The 12,804-nt window shown below is 43.8% G+C and overlaps 1 protein-coding gene across 17 annotated transcripts in view; it reads left to right on the forward strand.

Annotated features, from left to right (window-relative positions):
• Window positions 1-2,183: 2,183 nt before the first annotated feature.
• Window positions 2,184-12,804, forward strand: part of Hace1 (HECT domain and ankyrin repeat containing, E3 ubiquitin protein ligase 1) — a 115,457-nt gene continuing 104,836 nt past the window's right edge. For 7 of the 17 annotated variants that reach the window (XM_006256595.5, XM_006256597.5, XM_039098889.2 and 4 more), the window contains exons 1-4: window positions 2,184-2,509; window positions 9,440-9,494; window positions 9,720-9,809; window positions 11,345-11,449. In XM_006256595.5, coding sequence (XP_006256657.1) covers window positions 2,434-2,509; window positions 9,440-9,494; window positions 9,720-9,809; window positions 11,345-11,449 — 326 coding nt within the window. In that variant the 5' untranslated portion in view covers window positions 2,184-2,433. Of the gene's footprint in view, window positions 2,510-9,439; window positions 9,511-9,719; window positions 9,810-11,344; window positions 11,450-12,804 lie in introns of those variants that run through there. The other 10 variants (XM_039098891.2, XM_039098895.2, XM_039098890.2 and 7 more) reach the window with 7 other exon arrangements.

Raw genomic sequence — 12,804 nt, forward strand, 5'->3', positions numbered from 1 at the left:
TTACAAGGTGCTTGCAATGCCCGCAGAGGCCAGAAGAGATCATCTGAATCTCGGGCACTAGACTGAGGACAGTTGAGTCACTATGTGGGTCTTGGAGAGCAAACCTGGGTCCTCTGAATAGCAAGCACCAGTGCTCTTAATTGCTGAGCCAGCTCTTCAGCCCCTTAAACTATTTTAAAAGGATATTTTAGTCTTGATTCTGTATTCTCAGTGGGGGTATGGACACCCAAGTGTGTCTTATTTTCTAGAGCTGGACTACATGAGGTTTTGGGGTGCCAGGTGTTGGTGCTGGGAACCAAACATTGCAAGAGCAGAACATTCTTTAAACCTCTGACCCACCTTTTCAGTCCTTGAATCTTTTTATTTTTTAAAGTTTTTATGTATTTACCTGCATTTCTGTCTATGCAGTGCCTGGAGGCCAGAATAGAGAGCATCAGATCTCCTGGAACAACATTACAGATGGCTGTATGTTGCCATGTGGAAAGCAAATCAGGTTCTCTGGAGGGGCAGCCAGTGCGTTCGGCCGCAGAGCCATTGTTCTAGCTCCGGCTTAAATCTTATTAAACCATTTTTGTTTTAATTGAGGTTTTGTCTACCAGGCCTGGTGGTGAGTGTAGGATAAAAAGGTGAAGAAAACCCACCAACTCAACAGCAAGAAAACCCACCAATCCCTGAGCAAGAAAACCCACCAATCCCTGAGCAGGAAAACCCACCAACTCAAGAGCAAGAAAACCCACCAACTCAAGAGCAAGAAAACCCATCAACTCAAGAGCAAGAAAACCCACCAATTCCTGAGCAAGAAAACACACTAAACCCTGAGCAAGAAAACCCACCAATCCCTGAGCAAGAAAACCTACCAGTGCCTGAACAGGAAAACCCACCAATCCCTGAGCAAGAAAACCCACCTGAGCAGGAAAACCCACCAATCCCTGCACAAGAAAACCTACCAGTCCCTGATCAGGAAAACCCACTAATCCCTAAGCTCACCCAAGATCAGATTGGAAAGCTCCACCCTCACCCCCATAATCCTATATAAGATAAATCCTATGTAAGCCCTGTCTTCTGCTCAGTTCCCACTGCTCCTCATCAGAGCAGAGGCAGCCACTCTCTAGGGTTTTGCCCTCCCAACAAACCTCTAGTGTGAGGTTCTGTGTGTGGTGTGACTTTGTAACACTTTCACTGGAGCATCCTCCCCCCACCCCCCAACAGTGTTATACTTGTACTGGGAAAAACGTGCCTCTCCTTCTGTAGCTGGGAGCAGAGCTGCAACATTTCTGTAGGGGAAGCCTTTCTCTTCAGAGCTGCAATACAGATCCTAGCACTTGGGAGGGAGAGGCAAAGAATGTAGCACTTTTAGCTACATAACAAAATCAAAGCTAGTCTGGGCTACATGTAGCAGGCTCAAAGCACATACCTCTGCCATCTCAAAACAGGGCTCCATCATGTGCACTGGCTAACCTCAAAGTCAGGACCCACCTGCCTCTGCTTCTTAGTGCTGGGATTACCTGTATGAATTGCCGTGCTCAACTTGGACACTTCTGTTTTTCTATGACTTGGTATATTCATGAAGTCAGTCTTTGTATTGCCCATTGGGGCTCCTCATGGGAATTGAGATCTTATTTTACCAGATAAAATTTTTTTTCCCTTTTTTGTCACTTAAATCTTCCTCAAAGTTTGGAGTTGATATCATGTTCTGTGGTAAGTGGGATAATATAACAGGGCATAAGGTAGAGTTGTGTCCGTTCTTAGAAATGTACTCAGCAAGAGAAACAAACAAAACAAACAAACAAACAAAAAAAATTTGAGGCATTGTTAAGCCGCGATAAAGAAAAAAATACGTATTTTGCTTTTGAACTTGAGTTTAATTACTTTTCAAATTCTACATATGTAAGCAGGTTAGTTAAGGGATTTGTTTATAATAAGTGCCTCTATTTTAGCTTGGTGCTGATGAATTTAGGAATAACTGAAATTCTCTAATCTGTTTTACTGGGGTGTATTAGAGTCGAGGGAGGATGCTCTTGTGCAACTTGGAGGGAAGAACCAGACAGCGTGTGAAAGCCCAGAAAGTATTTCCACAAATTCCTCAGCCTTACCCACAGATCACAGCTCCGAGGCCATAGAGGCGGGGCTCAGTCGGGGAGTGCGGCCCAGCCAGCTCGGAACTACAGTTCCCAGAAGGCTTCGCGAGCCCAGGAGGGAAGCGGGGCCGCGGCAGGAAAGGCGCGAGCGAGCGGAGGCGGCGGCTGGTGCCCACCCCGGCGCGGTCTGGCTGGCAGCCGTCGGTGCCGCGGATGGCTTAGCATCCTAGCGTTCCCGAGCGCCGGCCGCGGCGAGCTCGCTCCTTCGCCGGCGGACTCGGCCTGTGCCGGGATGTAGGGCGCCGGTCGCGGAGGCCGCGGGCACGGCGGGGGCTTCGCGGAGGCCGCGCCGAGGATGGAGAGAGCGATGGAGCAGCTCAACCGTCTGACGCGCTCGCTGCGCCGCGCGCGCACCGTGGAGCTGCCCGAGGGTGAGGCGCCCGGAGAACGCGCGCTGCACTTTTCAGAGGCTGGCAGGCTTGGGGGATCGGCAGGAGGCGCGGGGGCGCGGCGAGCGCGGGCGGGGACCGGCTGCCCTTTGGGGTTCGGTCCGAGCGGAAATGCCTGCGGGGTCTGGCCCCGCACGGGGAAAGGGTGCGGTGGCTCTTCGCACGGGCGCGGGCTGGGGACGCGCAGGGTTTGCTTAAGCTGCAGAGTGGGGTAGTATTTATTTTAAATACGGGGCGCCGCTCAGTTTTGGCCATAGACAAAGGTTGTCAGCCACCAGACAGGTATTTGTGAAGCTCTGTTGGTGTAGCGAGCATTTCTTCCAGAGCCTTGCCTGCTTTTATGTCGTCCTGCAGACTTGTGTTGAGTGGGCTGGGTGAGAACTGGGGGGTGACTTCACACAGGAATAAAAGCTGTGTTCTGAACTTTTGCTTTGGAAAACTCCAAATGGAGGAGATGGGGCGGGGGTGGGGGCGTTGTTTGGTGCCTTGTGAAGTCAGACTAATTTTAGTGGCAGTGAGACATGGTAGCAAAACCCGGGTTGGCTGCAAACTTGAGAGCCTCCTGCCTCAGCCTTCCAAGAATTTGGATTCTAGGCATTAGGCTACCTTGCCCTGCTTAGTTCGCTCTATTCCACTCCCCACCCGACCCCACACTTCGTTTTAGTTAGCCAAGCAGAGGGATGAAAAGAAAAGTGCAGTTCGTGAGTTTGGGGATACTTTTTTTTTTTTTTTTTTTGGAAAAGTTTTATTCTTTATGATTCTGAGTAGAGAAAATGTGGCAACTGTTTTCTCAAAAATATTTTTTGTTACGTTGCTAGAATGAAGCAACATACTTAGATAAAGTTAATTTAGAACAATCCTGGTTTCAGGAAGTAAACATCAGCTTCAACTTTTCCCTCTTTCCTTCTGTGAATCTTTCACTAGGGACTGCTCTCATGTATTTTCTGATGTCATGCTATCTGTTGATAACAGCTGATGAAGGCTGTGTGTGTAGGTTGGACACTGCTAATTGTATTGCTAACGTGTATCCGGCATTTTGCATAAATATGGTATAAACGGCTTTGATAATATTTCCTGGCTTTAAATATTCTTATATTTTAATTGTAGAAAAATTTGATAATAAAAATAAAGAAAAATCTGTCATTCCATTCTCAATAGTCAACAGTGTTAGCATTTTTACCTAACATATTTCCTACAGTGTCTTGTTTTGTGTTTAGAAAACATCACGGATGTGTATCCATAAATATATCTAATAATTTGGCAGAGCTCGGTAGGATGAATGAAACTTGCTTTTTTAAATTTTAATTTTTTTTACTGATCTTCTGAGGAGCAGCTTTGTCCTTAAGACTTAGTCTTCTGCTTCCTTTGCGTTTGTTCCTGGAAGATGAGCAGGATTTAATTATATAACCAACACCGAAAAGACTTTAATTACTAGTTTCTTAACCTGTTCTTTGGGAAGTTCTGGTCAGCAGTCTGAGTGCTTGCAGACTTGAATATTACAATCATAAATAAAGTGTTTTCTCTTGTTGCTAGGCAAAAATGGCATATGCCTACATCTCGTTGATTACAAATCTTCATTTGACTACAGTGGATTTGTTCATTTTGTTCTTTGAATTTATCTTTGTTTTGATGAATCTTTTTGAATCATGTTCAGTCAATTCTAAAAATACAAATTATTGTGTTTGCATTTTATGGCTGAACAGGGGCTGGTGAGATGGGCCACTGTGTGAAGGGACTTGCCCCCTCCCTAGACCTGGCTACCTGGCTTTGATCCCTAGACCTCAGGTAGAGACAGAAGGAGAGAACTGTCTCCACAAAGTAGTCCTCTGGCCTCCATGAGCGGTCTTTGGAACACACTGATAATGATAAAAAAGATTGAACAGAAGCGATAAGATCTTTCTAAAATGAAGAAATCAATTTTTTTTGCTTCGTTATAATTTAGCAGTCAATAAACATCTAATTATAATCAGAATAAATTGTTACAGTATGTTTGTAATCAGCTTTCACCCTAAAATTAACTTGGCTGTCCAGCACGAACGCGTAGGTACTTGATATACCGACTGGGGTACTGAGAGATGCCCTTGTATCACTACCGAGTGATGGGGAGTCTGTGGTTGAGTCATCCCATGCAGGGAGGACAAAGTGTGAAGGAAGAGGAGGGAAGGCAAAGAACTCATGTTGGAGATACGGCTTCTCTGAGCTTTGGAAGGCTCACTTGTGTTGTGCACTATGTGGAGAAAGCTAAACTTAGATTTACATTGAGGGTAGTTTGTTTAATAGGATAGAATTTGAGTGCATTTTAGCGTATATATTTGAATCACGGTCAGAATAATTGCCAGCTTTTAAAACAACAACAACAACAGCAGCAGCAGCAGCAGCAGCAACCACAACAAGAACAGCACATCTTTCCCCTTTGGTAGTCACTGCTGGAGCGGCAATTGCAGTCGAATAGAAGTTCATCCTGACTTCTGACCAAAGCAGGAACAGTAAAAGGCATCTCAGTGTCCTTTTCACACGTGGAGGAAGATACTTTTCAGAGAGCTGAGACAGAAGTCTGGTGTCCTGTCTGTGCCCATTTGAAAGGATGGCGAAGGTCAGTTTGTCTGAGGACGTTACAGAGGCCAGCAGATTGGTAGAAGTAATCTAGGTCTACAGAAGGAAGATGTCATCTACGTGGTGCTGTGAGGAAAGGCTAATGGCTCAGCTGCCTGTGGTCACTCACCCCAGCAAGGTGGAATCACCAGGTTCTGCTGGACAAATGCTGGGGAAAACTCCGTGCACATAAAGGCAAATCCTGTCAGGTAGTAAAAGAGAAGGACAAATACAAGGAAGGAATGAGAGCGGAGGATTCTGATAGACGACTTCCATTCAAGACTGCCTAAGAGAAAGATATCCTAAGTTTGAAGAGGACATAAAGGTCTAGTGAATGGAGCACTCGGGTCAGTTTTCTGTTAATTAAGTCCTAAAACCATGGTAATAAACGTGGCCGACCTATCTGATTTTCTCACCCCTTAGAAGGCGCTCTGTTCCTGCTTTTCAAGGTATCCTATGGATGTGGAGAAGGAAGCATCTGAGACTATTCTTAGTCTCTTAAAAATGTTTAATTAAAAGTTGCTTTATGCACATTGGTGTTTTTGCCTAAATGTATGTGTGTTCTACACTTTCCTGATGGTGGAGGGCAGAAGAGGGTGTCAGGTCCCTTGGGTCTGGAGTGAGAGATAGTGTGACCCATCATGTGGGTGCTAGGAATTGAACCTGCATACCCTGAAGGAGCAGCCCTTTGATAGTCTTACTTTAACATTACAGTTGTTATTTTATTATCCTTACATTTAATGTTTGTGATCTATCATCTGTCTGTCCATCCATCCTTCTGTGTATCCATATCTATCTTGTTTTGAGAGACATAGGGTCACCAAATGTAGACAAGGCTGGCCTGGAACTCAACAGCCATCTGCCTGCTTCTGCCTCCTTAGTGCTGGATAGGAGTAAAGGTGTGAGATAGATGCCAGGCCTGGCTATGATCTGTATCTTCATTGTAACTTAAAAACATAAGGTCCGTGTCACTATAAGCTTTATAAATATAATTAATGCAAACTTTCGATGCTCACTTAAGCTGTGTGCTTTAATTTGTTTTGTTTTCTTGGGGCAGCCATCGTGTGGCCTTGGGCAGCCTGGTACTCAGGGGTTGGTCTCAAACTCACGGCAAATGTGGAGATTGTAGGTGTGAGCGGTCTGTCGAGCTAGGCTTGTACTGTCATGATTAAATCATTCAGGCTCACAGGTACAGGTATTACCTGTTTCTGACAGTTTGTTAGGAGGTTACGTGACTGGGATTGTCATGGGTTAGAAGCTCCAAGTGGTAATGTGAGAGAGTGCCAGGACATCAGCAGAAACTTGGGCAGTATTTTCAGCCCTCATGATGACCGGTGGTAGGTGGTGACAACAGTTTGCTGGGCTGCCATCAGCATTTTAAAGAAGTGGATAAAATAATTATAGTGCATATATTAAGATAATTGTATTGTAGACCTTTTGGAATTGTGCAGAGAGGACACTGGCTGTTATGTAATGTATGGTTGCGGCTCTGGAATCAGTCACTTAAGTGCCAACATTACACAGCTGGCCTTTTAGGGCGACATAGGGATCATGGTGTCTATTTTATAAGGCAGATGTGATATAAAAGATCTCTTATATGTGGTGTTTAAGGTGATGCCTTTGGTGGAGGCAGGAGGCTAGTTTTGGTTACACAGAAAGAATTCAAGGCCAACCTGTTGCGATCCAATCTCACCCACATCCCCCAAAAGAAAGATATAGTATGTTTTGTTTATTAAATTATTATTTTTGTAGTTGAATTATATCCATGTACTGAAGTTGGGAATGTTGATTAACAATTGGTTTTCATGTTTATACTCAACAAATAGTAAAATTATGAAATGGTAATAAATTTCTCTATTCCCTATATGTGACTCAGTCCTCTATTTCTTAATGCATACCTTTAAACATAATGATTATGCCATTATCAGCATCAATACAGTTAGCACTCTCTCTTTTTTTAAATTGTTCTTGACCAGCGCGTGCTTATTTTTCTCCTTTCAAAAGTGTGTGTTAGAGCTGGGATCAAAGCCAGGGTCACAGGGCTTCTCGTGCTATGGAAGCAGTTCACCATGGCAAGCATCTCGGCTGTTCAGGCTGCTTTGCTGCACTCAGTACTCATGGTCAGCATATTGTGTTTATCTGATCCATCTCTCAATTAATGTCTTATGTCTGCTGCCGTGGTGCACGCCTTTAGTCCCAGCACTGGGAGGTAGACACAGGCAGATCTCTGAATTCATAGCCAGCCTGGTCTACACAGAGTTCCAGGAGAGCCAGAGCTGTTAGACAGAGAAACCCTTTTACAAACAAACAAACAAACAAACAAAACAAAACAAAAAACAAGCTGAAAGACTTAATATCTCTAAAAACTTCTAGAAAGTGTGAACTCTGTTGCACAACCATGTGACTATTGTTACTAGTAGTGGTTTACTGGAAAGTGGCTAATGTTGTGTTTGTTTCTCTCACAGTGAGAAAACTGTGTTTGTAAACAAGTCGTGTTAGCTGTTTAGTTAAGTCGTGTTAGTTGTTTAGTTAAGTCGTGTTAGCTGTTTAGTTGTAGAGACCCAGCCGTAGCGCAGTCGTCAAATCTAAGCCACGACCTGCACAGTGCCACTGTGAGCTCCACTGTAGCCTGGATTAGAGGTCAGCCTTCCACTGCTGTCCGCTTGAGCATGTACTCCAGGACCCTCCACCACGTCTGGTTGGCTCTCAAGTCTCCCCGTGCCCCATCATTTCCTAGTGCAGCTCCTGACCTCTGTAAGGAGGACTGCTCATGAGTTTTGCAGCACTGCCTGGCTTTGTCAGGTGTCTTCTGATAATCGGACTGGGGGAGAATGCCTTCTCTGTGGATTGTAGGAGTTATTCTAATGACATCATTTATTATCAGTCCATTGAAGTGCTAGGTACTGGGGTATTTACTGTAAATTTATTCTTTTTCCATTGTAACTTTTGGGAGAGACTTTGGTATAAGCCTCAGTATTTTAAAGGCTAAGTAAAATCTCTAAAATAATATGATACCGTTAGTAATGCAAGAGAAAAAGTTCAAAACACTGGCTGAAAAGCAATATAAATGCAATGTGGCACCTCAGATGCTGTGTGTGTGTGTGTGTGTGTGTGTGTGTGTGTGTGTGTGTGTGTCTGTCCATTGCCTAGGCTGGATGGGTAGACTTTAAGCCTCAGCAACTGTCTGTATGTCTGGCAGGGCTGAGGTTTGGGGTGCACTTTTATATGGGTGTCGGGTTCAGAGCTCAGATCCTCATGCCTGTGTGTCAGCTGCTTTCACACACAGAGACACCTTTCCAGCCTGGTAGAGGTTGATAGTTTTTGAGCCACAGTGTTTGTCCTTTTATCTAGAAATGTATGAATGTAAGTCTTAAGAATGTAAGGCAGTAAGTATATAGTTAAGGTCTCTTTCTTAGTAAAGATATTCACCTGTCTGTCTGTCTGTGCCTGTGTGGGTGTGATTGTATACCTGTTTGAGTGTCCGTGAGGGTCGGAAGAGGAGGTCAGATCACTTGGAACTAGTGTCACTGTGAGTTACCTGACATGGATCCAGGCGCTGGTTCTTCCCTAGAGCTTCAGGTAGTCTTTACCCTGAGACGTCTTGCCATTCATTTAGGTTTTTTTTTTCCATTTTCACACATACTTGTTTTGCCCCCCTCCTCCCCCTATCTCCCTGTTGTTTATACCCGCTAAGCCTATCCTTCCCTAGTGTTCCTCCTTTTGTTTTCATATCGTATTTGTTCTTCTACTGTCTACTCCCGTCTCTTCATTTGGGGGGTGGTTGTGGGTGTAGGGAGGAGAAAAGGTGTTGCACAGGCTGGCCTGGAACAGTGTGTAGCAGGCCTTTTGCCTCCCCTCTGGAGTTCTGTGATTTTGGTAGAGCCACCAAGCCTGGCATATAGTTAAGGTTTTAGAATTATTTCAGAATTATTATTTAGAATTATTATACATATCTTTTAATGCCCTGATATTTAAAATTGGCATGTTAAAATTTCCTAAGTTTCTTAAAAATTTCTCTAATTATGCTTACACAATAAAATATGTCTAAAAACCCCATCTTTTTGGAAATAAAATGTCACATGTTAAAGTTAGAGGAGATACTAGTTCTCCAGTTTTGTCTTATACCACAAGCTAAGCTTTTCTGTGGCAGTGTAGGGGGCATAAACAGCCAAGGAGCTGAGAAACTCTGCTGTCATTTGCAGTGTGTTTGATGTTCTGCCGTGGGGGACTTCTTTGCAGCTGGAGAAACTAGCTGTTTACACCATCTGTTGTAAAAGCAGGAGATACTTGAATCCTCTTCTTGTTTGTTTTTTCACCCAGATAACGAGACTGCTGTTTACACATTAATGCCAATGGTGATGGCGGATCAGCACAGGTGAGGATCAGCACAGGTGAGGAGGCGCTGGCTTCTTACATCTGTGCCACCATGCTGTCTTTCCTCTGTTAGCTTTCGGACAATGTTGTATTGGTGCTTGGTCTTCAGATAGAGAGCCATTGGGATCAATAACTATTGTTAAAGAGCTCTTGCCTTGATTTACTGTTTAAAAATGTTTTCATTATTTATGTATCATCAGTTCTTTTTATTTTTTGGGGGGTATAGGTCTGTTTCTGAACTCCTATCAAATTCAAAATTTGATGTCAATTATGCATTTGGACGTGTGAAGAGAAGCTTGCTTCACATTGCAGCAAAGTAAGCCTGAAATGTTTGACATTAAACTGGTCTAGAGTAAGGGTGGAAGCTTTGGATCAGTTGCCTTACAGCAGCTATGGAGAACAATGAGAGTTGGCAGCTGAGGGGGCTGTGTCCTCTTTAGCCCTTGATGTGCCATGCTCTTCAGGCATTGTTGGCCTTGGTATGGAATTCGTGTCTCATGTTAATGAGCTTGTAGCTTGCTTTAGGTGGGGTGTAGGGATTGTCTGGATATGTGTAGAGTGTGGGATATCTGTAGAGTGTGGGATATGTGAGAGTGTGGGATATGTGTAGAGTGTGGGATATGTGAGAGTGTGGGATATGTGTAGAGTGTGGGATATGTGTAGAGTGTGGGATATGTGTAGAGTGTGGGATATGTGAGAGTGTGGGATATGTGTAGAGTGTGGGATATGTGAGAGTGGGATATGTGAGAGTGTGGGATATGTGTAGAGTGTGGGATATGTGTAGAGTGTGGGATATGTGAGAGTGTGGGATATGTGAGAGTGTGGGATATGTAGAGTGGGATATGTGAGAGTGGGATATCTGTAGAGTGTGGGATATGTGTAGAGTGTGGGATATGTGTAGAGTGTGGGATATGTGAGAGTGTGGGATATGTGAGAGTGGGATATCTGTAGAGTGTGGGATATCTATAGAGAGTGTGGAATATGTGTAGAATGTAGGATATGTGTAGAGTGTGGGATATGTGAGAGTGTGGGATATCTGTAGAGTGTGGGATATGTGTAGAGTGTGGGATATGTGGGAGTGTGGGATATGTGAGAGTATGGGATATGTGTAGAGTGGGATATGTGAGAGTATGGGGTATGTGTAGAATGTGAGATATGTATAGAGTGTGGGATATGTGTAGAGTATGGGATATGTATAGAGTGTGGGATATGTGAGTGTGGGATATGTATAGAGTGTGGGATATGTGTAGAGTGTGGAATATGTATAGAGTGTGGGATATGTGTAGAGTGTGGAATATGTATAGAGTGTGGGATATGTGTAGAGCGTGGGATATATGTAGAGCGTGGGATATGTGTAGAGCATGGGATATGTGTAGAGTGTGGGATATGTGAGAGTGTGGGATATGTGAGAGTGTGGGATATGTGTAGAGAGTGTATTCACCAGCATTTCTTTTACCTTACTACTATAATGGATAAAGCGGCATGGTGGATGCATGTGCACTCAGTGGATTATACTACTTAGCTAGGAGAGAGTATCTTCTTACCCACATCTGACACTGACTGATTGATACCAGTTTTCCTTTCAGGATTAGGTGGCAATGTTGCAACTAATTGTTCATGATTAACTAGCTCCGGGAAAGCCAGAAAGTCAAGAATATTGTTTCATTTCTTTCAGAAACGAATTGTTCATTTTACTTTATTTGAACTTGCGTTCATAATAGAATGTAATATTTAGAAGGTGGAGGGTAATTCATTTCTGTTATGAGTTAAATGGTAGGTAAATTGGGACCTTAAAAGACAGTGTTTGACGGGCTCTTTGAATGTACCTGATTGTCTTTTATATTGTTTTAGCTGTGGATCTGTGGAGTGCTTGGTTCTTCTGTTAAAGAAAGGAGCAAACCCCAACTACCAAGACATTTCAGGCTGTACGCCCCTTCATCTGGCCGCTAGGAACGGGTGAGCTCGTCTCTATAAGCACGCATGCCCAGGCAGGCCTGGGAGTTTGCAGGGTACTCAGTTTAGATTGGTTTTCTTCCCAGTGTTTATCTTGAGAAAAATTCAAATATGATGTGTGTATTTTTATAACTGTTTTTAGTCTTTTAAGGATTTTCTCCTCAAAATTAGTCTCATAATTTTATTGAATTTGCAAATGATGATTATATTTAATAATTTACTGAATTTTTCTGATAGTTTTTCCTTTTGGAGATTTATCATTATTTGGATATAATGACAGTCTATTTTATGTTTTCTTGTTGCCCTTGTACTCTGACAAAAACAATTTAAGGGAGAAAGGGCCTATTTTATTCACAGCTGGGGTGTTCAGTTTATCATGGTGTGAAAATGAGGGTGCTGGGAGCCGGGAGAAGCTGATGACATCACATTCATAGGCAGGAAGCAGAGCAACGGGTGCTGCTGTGCCGCTCAGCTCACTGCCTCTACTCGGGTTGGCCAGGATTACAATCGGGGACTGGCGTTGGCCAGAGGCTTCTCAGGTGACTTTAGATCTCATAATCACAACTGTGTGAAAAGCTTCCTAAGTCAGTGTGTTTAACCCACGCAATACTAGTATTTCCAAAATGTGAAAACCTAGAGATGGCGTATTAGGTATATGTGTTTGCCTATTCCTGATAATTCTGGTCATTGACCAATCTCACTGTTATTGTATGCTATTTTAAGCCCTTTGATGCTGCTGGTGCTGTTTCCTGTCTTTTTCTGCCACATTTCCAATGTTCCATCTCTCTGTCCTTATCCTGTGCTGGTTAGATCTTTGTGAACTTGACCCAGCTAAGTCATCTGGAGAGAGCGTCACTGGAGAAATGCTTCGGTCATGTTGGCATGTAGGCAGCTCTGGCACATCTTCCTGATCAATGATTGTTGTAGTAGGATCCATCCTGCTATTGGTAGTGCTACCCCCAGAGCAGACTGAAGTGAAAACTTACCAGTTCTTTGGAAAGTGAGTTGTGTGGAGGCATTTTGCTGGGGGAAACAAGTGAAGGAGTGTTTTCCTGGAGTAGACACAGGTAAACGGCTAAGGCAGAGTCGTGAAGAAACATTTTGCTGAAGCAGATACAAGTGAAAGGATGTTCTGCTAAAGCCAGCATGTGAAAGGACACGTGGTGAAGGAATCGTCACTAATGACATGCATGTATCGGTCCATCTTACATCGCGTAGTTGAGCTCCGTTTGTCAGGACACCGTAGAGAGAAATGCACCAAAAAACTGCTGGAGGTGGCCATGGTGGCTTGTTGCTGCTTCAGTGGATTTGGGCTGATTGACCGAGTGATGTCAGCTGAGGTGTTAGGCAAGACCTGT

The sequence above is a fragment of the Rattus norvegicus genome, chromosome 20, assembly GCF_036323735.1.
Source record: "Rattus norvegicus strain BN/NHsdMcwi chromosome 20, GRCr8, whole genome shotgun sequence".
NCBI lineage: Eukaryota > Metazoa > Chordata > Mammalia > Rodentia > Muridae > Rattus > Rattus norvegicus.